The 19,769-nt window shown below is 43.9% G+C and overlaps 1 protein-coding gene across 1 annotated transcript in view; it reads right to left on the reverse strand.

Annotated features, from left to right (window-relative positions):
* Positions 1-1,480: 1,480 nt before the first annotated feature.
* Positions 1,481-19,769, reverse strand: part of lig1 (ligase I, DNA, ATP-dependent) — a 50,096-nt gene continuing 31,807 nt past the window's right edge. The window contains exons 20-27 of the mRNA XM_076019635.1: positions 19,173-19,244; positions 17,046-17,190; positions 16,379-16,461; positions 16,108-16,260; positions 11,220-11,273; positions 7,050-7,193; positions 5,065-5,157; positions 1,481-1,683 (exon numbers count right to left, since the gene is read on the reverse strand). Coding sequence (XP_075875750.1) covers positions 1,609-1,683; positions 5,065-5,157; positions 7,050-7,193; positions 11,220-11,273; positions 16,108-16,260; positions 16,379-16,461; positions 17,046-17,190; positions 19,173-19,244 — 819 coding nt within the window. The 3' untranslated portion in view covers positions 1,481-1,608. The remainder of the gene's footprint in view (positions 1,684-5,064; positions 5,158-7,049; positions 7,194-11,219; positions 11,274-16,107; positions 16,261-16,378; positions 16,462-17,045; positions 17,191-19,172; positions 19,245-19,769) is intronic.

Below are 19,769 nucleotides of genomic sequence, written 5' to 3' on the forward strand. Positions count from 1 at the left end.
CCCACGCGAGCATCTACTCCGCGACCATTAGTTGCCCGACTTTTGGCAGCATAACCCGCGATCGTGGTTTCATCACGTCAGGGTCACCAATGTGGAGGTGTGGAGAGTGAGACCCAGAAGCGAAGGCAGAAGGTTGAAGCGTATATATACATATATATACATATACATACATACATATATATGCATGCATATACACATATACATATGCATGCATATACATATATACATATATACATATACATACACATATACACACACACACACATATATATATATATACATACACATACATATATACACACACACACACACACACATATATATATATACATACACATACATATATATACACACACACACACACACACACATATATATATATACATACACATACATATATACACACACACACACACACACACATATATATATACATACACATACACATACATATACATATATATATATATATATATATATATATATATATATATACATATATATACACACACATACACATATATATATACATACACATACATATATATATATATACATACACATACATATATATATACATATATATATGTATAATTATACATTAACATTTATTGACACATATACACATATTTGCACGTGTGTGTATATAAATAAGTGTGTGTGTGTGTATATATATACTGCGTATTATTCTAACATTTAGGTACTTTCTTTTGCTGTTGTCAAAGACAATGGCAGTTTTCAAAACTATTTTATTATTTTTTTCATAAACTTGCAGCAGTTGTCGTGGCAAACACCTTCTCCATTTCAGGCCGTCGACGCCCCGGGATTTGCTGCAAGTTCACTCTCCGCCCCACTAAGAGCAATTTTCGCAGACCTTCCGGCACACGCAGGCACAAACGCTGTTCATGTTGCTCAAAGTGCATCAGTCTCCTCCCAGTGTGCACAGCCTCTCACCCCTTCTGGTCACCTCTCAGAGAGTGCTCTGGTCTCAATCACTCACGTAATGACCCCCCCCCCCCATCTCTGTCTCTGCACCAGTCCATCAAGAGACAGCTCCTAATGATTGAGACCGGACGCTGACTGGGTCTCCATCATCTGGCAACAAGAGCAGGAGCTTCTCTCTGGTCAGGAAGTGTGAGCCACGGTCATCTGGAGTCTCTTTTCTTGAATGTGTATCTTTCTTTTAAAAGAAGATACACAGTCATTCAAAATTGAAGACATAGTGAAGACAAATGCTCTCCTTCCTGTGTGGAGCCTCTACCAGCTTGTCCTCGCACACCACAAGCACTCAAAGTGTTGCTTTTCGCAATGCTTTGTGGGAGTTTCAGCAACGTGAATTTTTAATAGGACGTTTACAACCAGCTTTTGGTCCAACCGCCGAGTCAACTTCCACGTTCGCAATAAATATGGGTCGAGATGATAACACTGCAGACCATGAACGGGGCAGCATGATCGCATGATAAATCAATAACTCGGGTGATTAAAATTGCAGACAGCCTTTATTTTTTTTCAGCATTACAACAAAAAAAAAAGAAGAAAGTAATCTATTTACAATTATTGTGTGAAATTGCCATTATTTATCATCCTTGAGCACCGACCCAGGCAGGATCAGTAGTAGTCTTCCGGATCGGCCTTCTCGCCCTGGTTCTGAATCTGCTGCTGCTTCTTGTACAAGTCGGCGATCTGTAGAGGAGCAGGGTGGGTGATGGGTGGTTGGGTGGTGGGATGGTGGGTGAAAGAGAGAAGACCAGGGTTCAGGTCAGCAGCAAGAAGAGGAGGTGATGCTAAAAATAACAGAGATTATTCATATCGCTGCCTTTTCAATTTTGTGACACCCAGCTGCCGATTTGGAAGATGGAGATTCACGTTCACTGAGCTCTTCAAGTGATGATGTGTGAATGTATGTGTGAGCACTGAAATCTGTACCAGAGCAGCAGCTGTGGTGCTGGACACATTAAAAGAAGAAGAAAGAAAGAAAAGAAATATCCAGCTATTTCTCTCTTGCTGACTCAAGGTGCAGCTTTGATGCTCAGCCTGCGGTAGCCTGCAGTGCAACCATTTGGACAGAAAGGAGAACTATGTCAAATACAATTGTTGGGGCTGCTGCTTCTGAAATTGTCTTAAAATTAGCGTCTTGTGGCAGCAGCAGCACGCCAGACCTGGCAGAGCGAGAACTGCAGGCAGAGGAAACACTCAGAAACTGCAAGGAGCTCAAGCTGAACCTCCAGAAAGAGAATCACTAAGCCACCTGGAGGAGGTAGAGCCTCGCCCATACATCTGGGTATGTACTGTATGTGTGTGTGTGTGTGTGTGTGTGTGTGTGTGTGTGTGTGTGTGTGTGTGTGTGTGTGTGTGATTTTGTATGCATCCAAATGTAAATTTAATTTTATCGAATTTCTTTGGCCACTCAAATGTCCTTCCAAGATGCAGATTTTCCAAAAACGCTTCTGACAGGTGTGTCCTGTCCTGCTTGTCCCTGTTTTCTCTTTTTCAGCTATGTGGCTTTTTCTCAAATAGCAATGGAGAACAACTGACCAATTAAAAAAAAACCCAAAGAGTGCTTGAAAGTCTTCATAGGTGTGTCCACATGAATATACACACATTGAAGAGGCTTCAGATGACACACTCTTGTGTTTTGTTTCAATTATTTTTTGGTATTCCAGCATAATATCCTGAAGTAGCACAACTTTGTTGTCAGGACAAAACAAAGGAGGAGATTATACTGGAGAATTCTGATGTTGATGCTCTTCATCTGGTGGGTCATTGTGCACTTCAGGGAAGCAGCAAGTCAATGTTTTAAATTTGCCATTAAACCATTTTTGTGCTTCTTAATGGAGTCTATTTGTCCATAAGATGTAAATATATATAAATCTATAAATATTTTATTTTATATCTTTTTAATCCATCTATTTCCTTCTCTTCTCTTTGCACTATATGCTGCTGTAATTATACTAATTTCCCTGATGTGGGATAAACAAAGTCTTTTATCCTACTCAATTTTATTCTATTCCATCCGTTCATGTATAGAGCTCTATAGCAGTGCCTCAGGGTGAGAGGTGGTGGGGGGGGTTTGACAGGAACGTATTGAGAAGGCGGCACAAACGGACCAGTTCACCTCTCCGTCAATATAATGCACAGTTTTACCTCAGAGATGCTGCTTTACATCACTGCATACAGCCCTGAGCGCTCATCACCGGCTTTTTATGGAAGACTTCCTGGGAGTCGACCATGACAGACGTGCAGTCAGGCCCGTCCCATCCTAATAAACTACAGCACCGGCACTCCAAGATCACTGCTGAGCCCGTAATACGCAAGAGCAGGATAAACAGGAGGGCAGCCAGTAAGGCTTTGGATGGGAAGAAAGACTTAATGCCAACCTGCTCATGGAGAAGGCTGAGAGACGACCTGAGGGGAGAGTGAGCCACAGGTAGTGTGTTCCAGTGAGTGAGCGAGTGAGTGAGTGAGTGAGTGAGTGAGTGACAGCGGCTTCCTGAAGCCGAGACCCTCCAGGAGTATTGTAGTCCAGACCGCACCAACAGAGACCAAGACACTATCAAGACTAGAGAGCACTGAAACCAAACAAGACCAAGACTGTAGATACCAAAGAAAAATCACCACAAAACTGAACAAATGACCATTATCTGGTTTTTACATTCAAGTTTGCTTCTACATAAGTGGAATAGCAACATTTGGTTTCAGCAAGGTATCTTTTCATCATTTTCTTTAACATTTTGCTGCTCTGCCAGGGACTTCGAACAATTAAAAAAAAAAACTCTGGGTGTCACCAACAGAGTGAAACCAGCAGCAGCTGGATTCTTGACTGTTATTATTGTGTCATTGCAGTGTTGGCTGAGTCTCCACCAGTCTTGATCAAAGATCTCTGGGCTGCTCAGTCTGAGAGCGAGACAAGACCGAGACCTTTCAAAAGTGGTCTCAGGACCAGGACCAAGTACCATGACACTCCCCTCCAGGTGGCGCTGACTTGTATGTGATCGTTGCTCAAAGATCAAACACGTGAACGTGGGGCTTGAATTCAAACATTGATAAAGGGAAAAAGCAACTAGAGATCTAGGCCTGAATTCTACCTTGTTCAGCATTTGATTTATCAGTGCAGCCTGGAGAGGGGAGGGGACGAGGACGTCCATACACTTAATACCATCACTCCACCCTCAACCTCAACTGACGACAAAATCACTAATCAGTCTGGGCAGTAAACAGAACACTTGACCTCTTAGCTGCAATTATTTCTTCAACTATGGGGAAAAAGAAACTCTGCAGTGCCCTGGAAATTACAGCAGACTGGATTGCTGACATTATCAACATAAATACAAACGTTTTTGGGACAATCAGCCGTTTTAATTTGCAAAGCAGTGACCTTTTGAACCCCTGGTCTAGTGTTGCAGCCAAGACGGCACCGACCGAGACCAAGACACTATCATGACTAGGAGTATTGAGACTGAGACAGGACCAAGACTGTTGCTATCAAGCAAAAATGAAAAATCCAAATCAAAACAGAACAAATGGCCACTATCTTTTTTGCAGCAAGGTATCTTAATCATTTTCTCTAACAGTATTACATATAGATTTTTATACTGCTTTGCCAGTGATTTCAATCCAAAAAAAACAAAAAACACTTTACTTCTCAAAAGTAAACAAGGTATAATCTAAGTGGAAATTATGGCATGCCAAGCATGGAAAAATTGCGTGACAACCTTAAATATCTGAGCTCAACATTAACACACTCATCTCAGTCATGGTGGTTGTGAAAGACTACAAAGTTCTGCATGGCTCTCGCCAGCAGGAGGTGGTGAAACAAAAGCTTTCTTTTCTTTTACTGTCTGTCATTGCAGTGTTGGCTGAGTCTCGACGGGTCTTGATCAATACTCCCCAGTCTGAGAGACCGAGACCCTTAGAAAGTGGTCTTGAGACCACGAGTCTTGAGACCAGGACCAAACTCCAGTCCTACAACACCACCCTGGTCCTCCCACACTGGAAGTCTTTGACCGTTTCTCTCCTATTCTGCCAATCTAGTGATGTGTCGGGATAATGGATGGCGCCACCTACCTGCGCTGCCGACGTGGCGTCCTCGGGCTTCTTGTCGTCTCTGATGCGCAGGAAGCGAGGGAACCTCAGAGAGATGCCTTTTTCTGGGTCCACCTGAGAGGGACAAAGTCACATGATGATGATGAGGTCACGGCGAAGGCTGCTGGTTGCCAGGTACTGAACTCGATCTTTTCTTCCTTCTTAATTTGTTTAAAAAGCTTTAAAACACCAGGAACAAATGAACATTTTCCTTCGTTTTTCTCTCTATGGCTCAAAACTCAACACACAAAACAACCACAACATGCGCTCCATTCCATTCAACAATGACCAATTACGGAACAATAGTCGACAATCAGTCAAACTTTACGAGGCGGCATGTGAAAGTGTAAACAACCAAGGCCGCATTACTGTTTGATAACAGGGAGGGAGAAATAATCAGCCTGGTCAAACATTTGCAGGCTGCTGCTAATCAAGAGTGATGACCTGAATGGACGAAAGTCGTCTGCAAAATTTGTCTCAAAACTCGCAAAAAAGGAGTGAAACCGAGAAGGAGCACCCCCTTCAGTCAACACGCGGGATACATTTGTAAACAATAGAGAAGAAAATAAATAAAGACAGAATCAATCATTATCCATGAAGAAGAGTGAGATCATCATCATCATCATCATCATCATCATCATCATCATCACTGTCAGGGACTGAGCTTCTGCAGACCTGATTGCATTTGCCAGGTTTCTTCTTCTAATCATTATTGTCCTTACGCAGCTTTGAACCCCAATTCAGCCCCTGAAGATGCTTCAAAGCTCAGCGAATTCTGCACACAACGCTGTCGACCCTGCAAGAAAACTGACATCTGACGAACTCATTCAAATTCTAGGTGGTCCAGAGCGCCACCACGAGGTAAAAACACTTCTCTGGGAAGGTCGCAGAGACATGGGACAAAAACCCACAAGTGCTCTGACCTTTGACCCTTGACAAACCAGAAATGACCTATTTTCACTTGTTTGAAAAAATCTAAACGCGCAAAGTCAAAAATTGTAAGTGCCAGGGTCTTGAAAATTTAGTGTCACACAGACAAGAGTGTCATGATTTTTCATGATCAAGTTATTCAAATTGTTTAACCGTGTATTTCATGGCCCTTTGAAGTTGCTGTACACTCAAAATTTGCTGGAATCGCAAAACAAGAAGATCTTACATCAAAGGAACCAGAGACCAGTTGCTTATTTAAACCACAGCTGACAGCTTAAATTAACTGGATATCACCGATGAGTAATATTCACAGTCATAATATACATGTACTGTATATAATCCTATGCTACACATGTGCCTGGCAGCTAATGCCTAATAGCTGGAGAGGCTACAGCCAGCGCTGATATGAGAGGGCGGCTCTTAAAACTTAAGTCCCCGTGTTGACGACCTCTGAAGAAGAGGGAAAAAACAATTATCTGCACGCCAATAATTATTAAGATGACGCCGCCGCAAACAACCTGGTGCTCGATGAGGTGTAAAATGTAGATAATACTAATCTTCTTAGCGAGGCTTGCTCTCCTTTAATTGGCTGGATGGGTTGTTAAAGTGGCAAAAAAATAAAATAAATAATCAAGCTGTGTTGATAATAAAACGTGGAAGGGTTTTTACGACTAAGAGCAGATTTTTATTTTACGGCTAAATACTGTAAAAGCAGCATCAAGACTTTTTACTTTTCCTGGACATAAACATTTGTGGTTCGCTGCTGCTGCTGCTGCTGCTTGACCAGCAGTCAATGTGTTGCGGCACCGGGGCAAAAAAAAAAAATTCAATAAAAAACAAAACAAAAAACACTTGGGCAGCAGCAACCCGCCCATTAACTCCAGCATTGTTTGCAGAGTCGCTAACAACCCTGTAAAACGAGGCTGTAAAATGATGTTCGCGGCCGTTTGACTACAGGGCACCACCAGCTGAACAGGAACAGAGAGGAGGAGGAAGAAGAGGAAGAGAAAGTGGTGGACGGCGGCAGAGGAACTGACCATTCCCATGGCGGCCTTGTAGACGGGCGACAGTGACAAGTCGGCGCACTTGACCTCCCACACCTGCACGGCGTCCAGCCACACGTCCGGCTCTGCCGACTGCTCCACACGGAAGTAGGCGCGGGGCTTGGGCAGGATGTGTTCCTGGACACACACACACACACACACACACACACACACACACACACACACACACACACACACACACACACACACACACACACACACACACACACACACACACAGGTTGGCTTTGTTATTTTTTTTTTTTTTAACTATTTTTCTTCATGTTGTTGCAACGTCCTGACGCATAAAAGAAAAACCAAAGAAAAGGAAATAAAAATGACAACATTACAAACATATGGGAGTCTCTTTCACCCCCCCCCCCCAAAAAAAAAAAATACCATTCTGATTGTGACTCAATAAAATGTTAAAAAACAAAATAATAATCCAACCATATTCCCTCTTCTTTAACCTGGTTAAGTCCTGTATTTTCTCGCCATTTATTGATATTTACTGTCCATCTCGTCCGGCTCCTATTAAGCTGCACTTCTTAATCTTTCCATTGTGCACATTTCCTCCACTAGCTCGGCCCACTGGTGGTGTGTAGGAACATCTCCCCTTCCAGATCTCTTTGGAACGGCCTATTTAGCAGCAGCTCGTAAGACTTTTACCAGGTATCTCTCCTTCACTCTTCATATATACATGTTTTCTTCACTTACTGTACATGAAGGGTTTTGTTTTTTTCTCATTTGTGACTATAGCGTCACCTTTCCTGTTGGGTTGGTTGAGTGGGTGGGGGTGGGGGGAGTGTATGGGTGTGTGTGGGGGGCGGGGGGGCGCGATGCAGGAAGACTAAGAGATTCCCAGAGCGCTCCACTGAAGCCCCAGTGTAACATCCATACAGGAGTGCGTTCACAGGGAAGATGGTAAAGAGACAGTGACAGAGTGGCTGAACTGCTGCTGCATCAAACAGCTCCCTGCGAGGCTCCAGCACGGTCCAAACACACTCTTTACTTTTCCTCTCATTTTTCTTTTTTTTTTTTTAAATGGTAACCTCTTACCTGCGGGAAAACGTAAAGGACAGACGTCCTAGCATTTTCGATAGCATTTTCACAGGAGAACGTTCAGGCTTTTTGTTTGGATATCCGCCTGAGCAGCAAACATGATTTACTCTGTGTTGCTGCGCTTATTTTCAACGGAATTAGACGAGCCGTCGTCTTATTTTCAGGGCTGCTGGCATTAAACGCGTTAATTGCCATGAGATTAAATACGAGGCATTATTTGCTAATTTTTTTAAATCACATTTTAATCGCAAGTCTTTTGTCCCTTCCATTTACCCGCAGTCAGGTCCTCAAGCCGTAGTGCTGTATTTTAACGCCAACACTAGCTGGGTTTATTTTGTGGCCTGATGTACTGGCTGGGACTTGCCTGCCTGCCTGCCTGACTGCCTGCCAACGATGCACAGGCGGCCCGGTACGCTGCTGTGAGCTGTTGTTTTTTTTGGAGCAGATCATATAAGATGCTTGATTCAGCTGAGGATATGATTAGTTTTCCTTCTTCCCTGTGGTTCTTCTGTGCTTAAGAAGAAAAGTGTTCTCCAACACCCTCCTGACATATTTGTTTTAGATTCATGACAGATGTCATGTTTCATTACATTCAACTTCATTCAAATTGTATATGTAATAAGTGGGTCTAGGTGCACTGTTGAAAGAAAGAAATAAGACACAATATTAAAGGATTAGGGAAATGCTTTCTTTGTGTTCATTTGGTTCCCCATAAAGACACTCTGGGAAGGATTTCTTTACATATAAATATGGACATAAAAAGGAACATTTTAAACACTATGGGAATTCAGAGCTTAATCGTGATTTAAAAAATGAATCATCTGTTAGCCTTACTTTCAATTTTAGGTTTGAATTTTTCAAGTACGGTAATCTGATTGATTTCTTTAGTTAAATAAACAAAAAGAAAAAGGATAAGGCAACATTCCTGTCAGTAAAACCTTGTGGTCGTCTCTGCTGTGAACTCCACTGGGCTCATGCAGCCGTGTGCTGTTAAATGGACGGAGTCCACCGAGGTGAGTCAGAGTTAAGTGACGGCTCCGGCAGAAGCAGCAGCGCTGCCGCCTTTTCTCTCACACATTATTTATACAACATGAATTCGAGTGTCACTCTCAGCGCAGGCTGAATCTCAATGAGCTGGGGGAAGCGCGCCGCCCGCCTAAACATCAGCGCTGACAGGAAGCTGCTCGCTGGCCTCCACGTCTGCTCTGACACTCCAGGCATCCGGCCAATTCACTCGAAATCCACTTACAGAAAAATGCTCAACCGAGTGATTTAAGGGACCCTTTAGGACGCTGGGATTCATGAGAATATTCAAGCAGGTCCAGGTGTCATTGGCAAATATTTTTGCCATTCATATTCATATTTATATATATATATGAAAAAAATAAAAAACATAAAATATAAAAACATGGGAGGAAATCTCATCAGCAGAATGTGAAATTCTGCCTCGCTGCCAAGTCCTATTTCAATTATATTCACTGGTGTAAAAATACATTGGACATTAAAAAGGCTTCTGTAGCCAACAGACACCTGTGGAGTGATATTAGTGTCATTAGAATGCAAGTTATTTCTACTACCAGGCAGCTCGATGCAATGACGCATTTAATCCTACGACTGGGTTTTACTTACAGATTCTTATGCACTTTGATGCTACAATGCTGTGTGTCTAAACTAAATAGTTTCAGAATTTCAAGTCTTGAAGACCCCTGATGTTTCAATGAAAACAAATTTGTGATATTACTATAAAAGAAAAAACAAAATAATTGTAGGAGGCTGCTTCCTTCCTTTCTTTTCTTTTCCTTTTGTTCCGTAAAACTGCCTTCACCCCCAACAACTGCGGGTACACTCTTCCATCCATCAGCCTACCGACCACAAACAGCTGATTGTTGGGGCTCCGACCTGCAGCCTGCGGCAGACTGAATACCCCCAGCGCCGCACGGTCAGGATTGTAAAGGCCGACAGGAGGAGGAACCACTGGGTAAACTTTGAGGAGAAAACATATATATAAAAAAGAAACCCCGGCGAGAAATCAGCCAAGGTCCTGCGGTGCGGCGTGGCCGATTAGCAGCCCCGGTGTGAACACGGCCAATTGTCTCAGCAAGCGCGAGTCCCAGCGGCCTGCACTGCAGCCGCAGCAGCCGCAGCAGCCGCTCGCCTTAATTTGCCATCCATCACTCTCAGACGCACGGAGGCTTCATTACAAGGCACTACAGTACGAGCTGTACTGGTGTAGGGGAGGGGCTGCAGGGGTGGCGGGGAGGGAGGGGGGGTTACAAAGCTGTTCAGTTTTCTCAATCACTGCCATTTGCTTTGAGCAGCACTTTGTACCACTTCACAAGTGAAGCCTTCACCTTTAAAATGTCACATTATGGTTTTTAGCACCACCACCAGGTGCCAGCATTTCAAATCATCTCACCATTACTGACGCTTCAGAAACACAGGAATGGCACCCTCCCCTCCCCCACCCCCTCTTCAAAGCCCTTACATGTCTGTGAAAGAGATTCTAAATATAGCTTAACAAAATCAACAGAGGAACTCAAATGACTTGCGAGTCTCTAAGACGCCATCGTGCTCAGATAGGCCTGTCAATTTCTTCAAAATGCAGCCACTCTGCTGCTCTGCAACAAGGCCTTTAAACGCAAATTGAAAAAGCAATTCATTACCGAGGCGGCGGCGGCAGCGCACGCCTGAGCAGTTGCCGGGAGAAAAAAAAATGCAGAATCGTGAAACAGAAAAGAATATGATCGCTGTCCCAATATTTCCCAAAGGGAGGTGCTTGACACGCACACTTGCAGACGAAGACATTGTACGGCCACATTAATGATATTTAAAAAAAATTTTAAAAATATATTTCTGTCGTTTGGACACTGGAGAGGATGTCGACGGGCCTTTCCAGAGGAAGATCAGTTCGACAGTTTGGACACAATTTGGAGCCAGTTTGTCAAATGAAACAGTTTCCATAAAGGGAGTTAGTTTGCAATCGATGTCTGTATTTGAAACAGGGACCACTCCCACTGAGTAGCGTAACATAAAGTAAACCTCTGATTCCCCAACCAACCAACCACCTGAGACGTGAGAAACTGACGCCAAAATGTTTCTTTACCTTTAAGAAATTGTAATGTTGCTCCAGATCTTCGTCCTTGAAGCCCGTCCCGATCTGTGAAGGACAAACACACAAGCAGATAAGACTCTGAGATGTACATACATATGCGCATATTCCCTCATGGGGGAGACAGCCGACACACGGCGCCAAGGATGCCGAACGCACACACACACACACACACACACACACACACACACACACACACACACACACACACACACACACACACACACACACACACACACACACACACACACACACACACACAATCTGCCTGCATCGCCTGCAGCATCGTGTCGCCCGTCAAAGGACCCGAAACCAGCTGAGGCAACAGTCAACCGGCACGTTGACATGTGTGTGTGTGTGTATGTGTGTTACACACACATATATATATATATATATATACATATATGGTACAAAAAAGAAAATGTGTGGAAACAGCTGTAAATCATGAATGTTTACGACCCTCTGCTGCACTGAACATGAAAATTCATTTCATTTGAATCCCGGCTGATTCCATTCACATTCCGCCGAGTCGTCGCGCACAAGCAGGAACTGAGAAAGCGTCATGTTTGCAACATGACTTTGGTGCCTGCTCTGTTGTGCCATAGGTGAAAGAGCTTCCCATTTTTAGCATGAGAATGTATTCTTAAATGTCCAGTGTGTATTATTTGGCTTGATTTATAATTTTTATATAAAGCTTAATATTCCTGCCGTAAACATAGCAATAAAAGCGTATACTTGCAGTACAGAAAAAAAGTCATTTGGTTTTCCTACCCACAGAAGGGTTCGCAAGGTTCGCTGCCATCTTGCATCGCCATTTCTAAGCCTGGTGTTGACAACCCAGCTGCCTGACAGCACTTTTCATATTTAGGGTGAACGCTCAAATAAAGCAACGATGAAGAAGGTGGACGAGGGGTCCGGGTTTAGGGCGCGCAGGCCAAACTCGGGAAGGTAAAAGACGCTGCAATCTAAATTGTAACCACTTAATGTCACGGTTTCTTCTTCAAAATCTCTGTATATTACACACTGGACCTTTAATGAGATGTGTGTGTGTGTGTCCACCCACACTTGTGTTTATATTAAATACCAAAACATTTGCCTAAACACACAAAAACCAAAGCTCAGGGAAAAAAAAGATCTGTAAGACAAATCAAGTCGATAAAACTGACTGCTTCAAGGCAAATATTCAGACTGCCAACCGTAGCAACTGTTTGTCAGGTAGTCAGGGCGCATGTGGTTCCGTATTGTATAAACATTTACTTTTTCCATTTTCATATAACTTTATCTTTCAGCCAGGTGCAGATAAGAATCAATTATTCTACATCCATCCATTCTGCGCTCAGGGAGGCAGGGCCACTGGAGCTTCTCCCTGATGTGTAAAAAAAAAAAAAAAATCCAAATGCGCAGCTTATGCTCATCAAAGAATATAAAAGGGTACGGTGGTGTGTGAGGACGGACCAATTTTATTTACATCGTCGTAATTATTAGCTTTGTTCCCTTCTCTCTGGACAAATGACCAACATGCACTCGCTGGCTGCCAGATTTTGGTCCATTCTGACATGACAGGATCATCCATGACTCCTCCAGTCTCCACTGGATCAAGATGTGCTGGCTGCGGAGTCCGTTTATGGGCAGTGAACACACCGTCACACAAAAAGAACCAGAGATAAGAAGGAGACCACAGAGACTGTGGTCGTCCAGGCATCATATGGACACATTAGCAACAGCACTAAGATGGGCTGCTGGTTTAAAGGGTTAGGTGTGCAATTGTGTCAAGTGGTTACATTTTAGATTGCAATGCTCTTTCTTCCTCTCCTGAGCTTGCCAGTGAGCTACGGTGACTTGCGCACCCAAACCTGAATACCTCGTCCACCTTCTTCTTCATTGGTTTAGCTGAAGACGCGAGTGTTCACCCTAATTACGAAACGCGCTGCCAGGCAGCTGAACTGTTCACACCAGGCTTCCTTAAAAATATGGCAGTGCAAGACGGCAAACTATCTGCGAGCAAGCACCCTTGTCTACATATAGTCTTTATGGGCAGTATATTAAGCTTTTAGCGATACAATTATAAATCAAGCCAAAGTTACTGGGCCTTTAAACTGTCAGTTGGTACCAATGACAGCGTGTCAAAGAAAAATACCACACACAGCAGCAGCACGAGCCATTAATACAAGGCAGAATGGATCCACGCCATGTGCTGCTGATGAGTGGACATGTGGATGTTTAGCCTTTGCTGAAATGTTCTACACTTCATGAGTCCAATTCATCTTCCCTTTTTTGGCTCCGACGTCCCATCAAAGTTCAGTCAGTGCCACAATATAATGCTCAATAGAAAGACCTCTGAATAACAAGCCCATCAGGGTTTATTTGCTTTGCTGTAAACGCCGGTTATACCGCGTGGTCATTGGACCGTAATGGAATTCCTCATGGAATATAACGCCCTGACAGGCGATCCAATCACGTTGGCAGCCCGGCCTTAATGATTCAATCATACAGCTACATGAATAAATAAACTACCTTCCTACAATGTTACTTGGTTGAATTTGGGGAGTTTTTTTCTGCCCTCACACTGGAGACTGGGGTTCACCAGACGTCACATTAGCCAACTCACTTCTCTTTTGCACGTTGAATGAAGATGGTCGAGTCAAGGCCTGGCAACAGTCAACGCACAACAAAAAGTGGCTCGCAGCGCAGCCGCTATCGACAGCACCGTCGAGCACAACGTTCAAGAAAACATATCGATTTGTTTCTGACGCCTTCTACAATTGTCCAAGACCTGGAAATAACACACCAAACTATTAAAGGAAAAAAAAAAACTTGATAAAAAAAACCTTGAACACAACTTAAGTGGTAGCTGGAAACAAAAAAAGGATGAAACTTTCGTCAACACAATGAACTTCATGATTTCTTCAATGTGACATTTTTATCAATCCGAGCAAACACAACATTTTTAGATGCTTGCCCATTTACGGACATTAAAATGAACTTTCAGTTGTTGTTGTTGTTTTTTCAGGGATTATTGGAGAAAGCCAGAATTTATAGGATTTGATTGAGAATGAAAAACAAAAAACAAAAAACAAACCAGAAACAGTCCAAGGACGACCAGCACAAAAACTTCCAGACGAGTAGCTGGAACAACTCAAACCATCTATCCCCCAATTCAGCTGTAAGTCCACAGATCCACTATTAGCTACATATCTAGTTCACTCAATACATTTACAATATTTCTCTTTACCATCTATTCATCCACTCACCCACTCACACACCCACCGTATTGCTCTCCTGTTTCTGAGCTGGATTCGTTGAGAAACGAGCGAGACAAAATGCATGTTGCCAATAGTTGCATTGTACACAGAAGCAGAACACGGTGGCCAAATTAAATTAACTATGACATTTCACCACTTATGCAAGAAATTGCTTGAGTTTTGATCACAATCTTCTACATAGAACATAGTCATCTGTGCACTTTTGGAAGTGTGTGTGTGTGTGTGTGTGTAGGAGGCGATGATGTGCTCGCACGGCTTTAAGAGCGAGATGTAGCTGCCAAATTGTGCACACAGTAAGGATTAATATCAAGTAAAACCGAAGCGTCTCCCAATGAAACCATGGGAGACATAGATTAAAATTGTAAAAGCTGAAGTTGCTGTAGCACTGACAGTGGTTATTCAATGCGAGATGATGATCGGTTGGACCGGGTCGCTAGTTTTCATCGTCCTCGAGTGCATCAATTTTCTTGATTTTATTTTCTTACTCACTGTAAACATTTCTCTCCGTCTCGCCTCATAAGGGTTTAAGTTTGCACACTTGAATTGCCAGATGGTATATATGCACACACACTCCATGCCCACACTAAGCTCAAGAAGACAAGTGTAAACGTTTGAATGCGTCTCCTGACTCCAAATGTAAAGCCAGCATTCTCTGGGGGGCGGCTGATCAGTCGCCTCCACCAGGAACACGCAGCCCATTGAAAACGTGTCGACGCTGTTAGTCAACCATCAGGAAAAAAGAAGGACAGCATTTTGAACAGTAAAAGTGCAGTGACACCAGAACAAGAATTGCATCCCTGCAGCTCTGCCTCCCGTCCTTCCCCGAGTGCCCCAAAACCAGACGACGCTGCTGCTCTCCACCCGTTTCAACCTGCCTGCGCCTCTTTTCCAAACTCTCCATTGTCCTGGACTGTTGAAATGAAATCTTTAAAATGACTCCACTTTCTTTACCTTTACTGCCAGGAACTTCAGCGTTCCACTTGGAGTGACCGTCATATTCCTCTATACACCCACCTCCCTGCAGCTGCTGCTGCCGCCATCAAGGACGTTGACATCGCAATGTCATCTCCTAGAATCAAATCCATAGCGTCGCTACAGTTGTATAAATAGAAAGATAAAAAAACGCCATTTCATTCTTGGAACAGGATAAATATATGTGGAGATTTCACTCACCCATATAGAGAAGGGTGCGCCGTTCAAATCCCTGCTCCTACTGTCCACATTTCAAAGTGTCCTTGTGGCAGGACACTGCATCACCGCCACTCAGTGGTGGATGAACGCGTGAATGGGTGAATGAAAAGAGCTTTGGGCTCCCAAGAAGGTGGCGGCAAGCGCTGCGTGAGCGCACCACATTTAACATTTGATGTAAACTGAAACTCCTCTCTAAACTGGCCAGCAAAGACGATTGGTTCTGCTTTAAAAACTCTCAATCAGCAGCTTCATAGTTCATTTCATATTCATCTATTGGGTGGTGTTTCAAGCGTCAACTTAAAATGGCCACGCAAGCAATGCGATTTTTCTTTTTCTTTTTTCAACCCTCCCAGATGAAGAACACAACATCTGACTGACCAGCTTTAAGCCTCGATGAAAATCAGGGAATGTCCAGTGTGGAGACCCACCTTGCAGACAGACTGGAACTCCTCGTTGTCTTCGTCATAGCAGGCCAGCAGGAAGCCCCCGTAGGTGCCCGTCCGCTTGCCTTTTCCCAGGTAGGCGCCAATCACACACAGGTCCACCGTGTCGCCCACCCCCTCCAGATAATCCTTCTTCAACTGGGCGGGACGGCACGTGCACATCACAACGTTAGGTCAGGAAAATTATTCTGCTCTATGCATTACATTGTATTTAGAAAATCCCTTTTGCCTTTGGAAAAAGCACACACACACACACCTTCAGCCAATTATGAGAACGCTTTGCAATTTCATAGGTTGCGTCCCTCTCCAGGGTCTTCACCATGAGGCCCTCGCAGGAGTCTGCACAACACACACAAAGGAAATGAACAGATTATCTACAAGATAAGAAATGTTTTTTTTCCCCCCTTTCTTCCACACACACACACACACACACACACACACACACACACACACACACACACACACACACACACACACACACACACACACACACACACACACACACACACACACACACACACACACACACACACACCATACATTGGTGGGGAAGAGCAGATATGTTTTGCTTTAGCAAGACATGCACACAACCTTGACAAGAAAACTCAATTTCATACAGGACAGTTACAGGACCTGAACATATTTATACAACAATACGGAGACAAAACAGAGCGAAAGAGAGAGGGAGAGATGGGAGAGGGTTCAGGGGGGAAAGCACCTACAATTATGGTCTGAAGGCAGTGCAGGTGAAGGCAGACAGGCTGGAACATACATAGAAAACTCCCGCGCACACAAAAGGCTTTGAGATGTACAGGAACGTTTTCTCACAGACTTAAGTTCAAAACAAAGTTTTAAAAACTCAGTTGCCATCTGGCGCGCGCGCGCGCACACACACAGACACACACACAGACACACACACACACCTCGGACCGACTGCTCCAGGAACTCGGCGATGGCGTCGGTGTTGTCGGAGTCGATGGAACGGGCGAAGACAAACTCGCCCTCCGCCTCGGAGAAGCTCTCTTTCAGCAGAGCTCGGCGTCGACACAGCGGCTGCCGCACCAGGGACTGCACGCACACGTACACAAACACACAAACACCATTACAAACAGCAAAACTGTATCATTACAACGATTCCTCTTCATAGCTCGGGGGGCCCTCGCGCTGACAGGGATGAAATGCCATTGCCACTTTCAACCCACACACACGCACGCACACACACAGTTACGAAGGCTTTAGACACAAATAAAAACCTCTCGCTCAAACACTTGCAAAGAAAGTACAGCATAGTGCAGTCGTAGTGTAGTCTACAGCCAGCAGAACACTCAGTTTCAGCAGCAAACAGCCAGCGGGCAGGCTCCCATTCCAACATTAAAGCTGATTATTATGCACAATTATTATGGAAAGGAAATGAGACGTCCTCAGAATTCCCCTTTTATTTTGCAAATCAGCTTTAATTAGTTGCTGAAGTCGAGAAGACGACTAATTGCACACAAGAATCAGAACCACCTCATTTCCCATCGGGATCGATACTTTCTTCATTTTGTCCTCTCGAAATTTAAATGTATTTAATCTAAAGTACAATATATAAAATACTGTACTTTCATAACTTGATGCCATGGAACCCACTCGAAAATAAATGGGGGACAGACTTCAATGAACCAATCAGACGACACTTGGCACAAAACGACACAGGGGATCTCCTCCTCCTCCTCCGTTCGTCTTCGACGCGCCGTCACTCAGTTTGAAATTGAACACCGCTTGCACTGATCTGAAGTTAGACTTTCTCAAGTCAAGGCTGACATGGACCCAGCAACTCTCCGAACACATGTTCTGGGCTCGTCCAAAGATTTGCACTTTCTGGCAGTCCATCTCTCAGACATCTTCTCAGGTTTTGGGGGCAAAACGGCTGCTTTTTAATGTCAGCTTTCTGTTCTCTCCAGGCAAGGAGACGGATCTTATTGCAATGGAAACATATGGTCAATGGGTTGGAGAAATCACGCACCATATCAAATTAGAGAAGATAAGGTGCACAATTGGGATGGGCTCACTAGGAAATTGTTACAACACCTGGCAATATATACTGATGACAATTTGAGTCTGGTATTTGGGGAAAGCAGTGGGTCAGGTTGGAGGGTTCTGTTTGTGTTTCCATGTACCTACTGTATGTTTCAACTGATAATTGTTAAACCAAATAAAAAGACTATTATCAAAAAATAAAACAGATAATAAAAGATAAATATTCCACAATATCTGCATCTCACTCCAAAGATCCGAAGCTGTGAGAACACAAACAGCTCTCGCATTAAAAAATAACAAAGCTAATAGATTACAGGACATTAACCTTTCTTTGAGCATTTACTTGGACAAATCCCCCAAACTGTCAGCGAGGACGTGCCCTTGGGTTGCCTGGTGGCACCTTTCATCCTGCTGGCAGCACTTTAATGGCACTCCGCAGAGCGACAGGGGAGGCAGCAGTGAAGGGGTCTGCGGGGCCGCAGAGCCCGGGGATGTACTTAGAAGTAGGACATTACAGAGAAGGTATCAACCAGAAAAGGGCAACGGCGCCAAAGCAGACAAATGGCACAATGTTTTGAGATATAAATTAGTTCAGTGCATTTTCATAAATGACCAAGCAGGTCATTTATGAACAAAAGGCGACAGAAATGAAAACAAGCCATGGGAACTTTGGCTCTTCAACAGTTCCCTGATTTGAACTTTCTTTGGCTTTTAGCAGAGTTTCAACCTCTAACTCACCTTGACCACTCAATAAAAATCAATCAACAAATGCACCCACCTCTCACACACATACACACCAGTGGAAATGCAATGACTGTTGGGTATTATTATCCAGTTAAGGCCTCCAGTAGCAGCATCATTGGCATTCAGGGCCGCGTCTTGGCTTCTCAGCAGGAGTGCACACTCACTCAAGTATGCTTGCAAACAATAAACACATGCACGCACACACACGGAGGCTGAGTCTTAATCGCGACGACAGCCCTGAGAAAGATCTCTGGCTAATATTTGCTTCCATCATGGCGGGGCCTTACCTCGCCGTTGAGATAGAGGAGGTCAAAGGCGTAGACGCACACCTGGACTTTGATCTCGGATGCGTCCACGTCCTGCAGGGAGGCATTAAAACACACCATGATGCTTCAATTCTTCTTCTTCCCTTGACAAAAAAAAAATATATGCAAATGGTCTCGGCTTATTCACAAATCGCTACATTCAACCTTGGGACTTTGTTACAAAGAGCGCTTTGATTCCCTCCCTAGTTTATCATGAGCGCTAACTACTCTGCTTTTCCCATCTCCCCTCTGCCTTTTTAAAAGCACCGCAACTCCCAGCAGTCCTGCTCCTCCGCACACTTCCTTTATCTCCTCCACTTCTACGTCTCACTGGCGTCGGTGTCCGTCTGACTGCAGCCCGCTTCATTGATCCTGCTACGCAGCGTATAGTGGAATACAGAGGGGAACTCCAGAGTTGCACTCGACTATCTCAATTAGCACCAGAAGAAAATGTGTGAAAAGTTTTCTTCTGCTTCACATTCAACGTATTAATCTGAAGTGAAAATACGAAGAGACCAAGAGATGGAAAAAGTGATGCTCACACCCTTCGTCTCTGTCGCACGGAAGCGTTCCTGCTTT

Source organism: Nelusetta ayraudi, unplaced genomic scaffold (genome assembly GCF_046127955.1).
Source record: "Nelusetta ayraudi isolate G7.1 ecotype Tasmania unplaced genomic scaffold, CSIRO-AGI_Nayr_v1 ptg000011l, whole genome shotgun sequence".
Taxonomy (NCBI): Eukaryota; Metazoa; Chordata; class Actinopteri; order Tetraodontiformes; family Monacanthidae; genus Nelusetta; species Nelusetta ayraudi.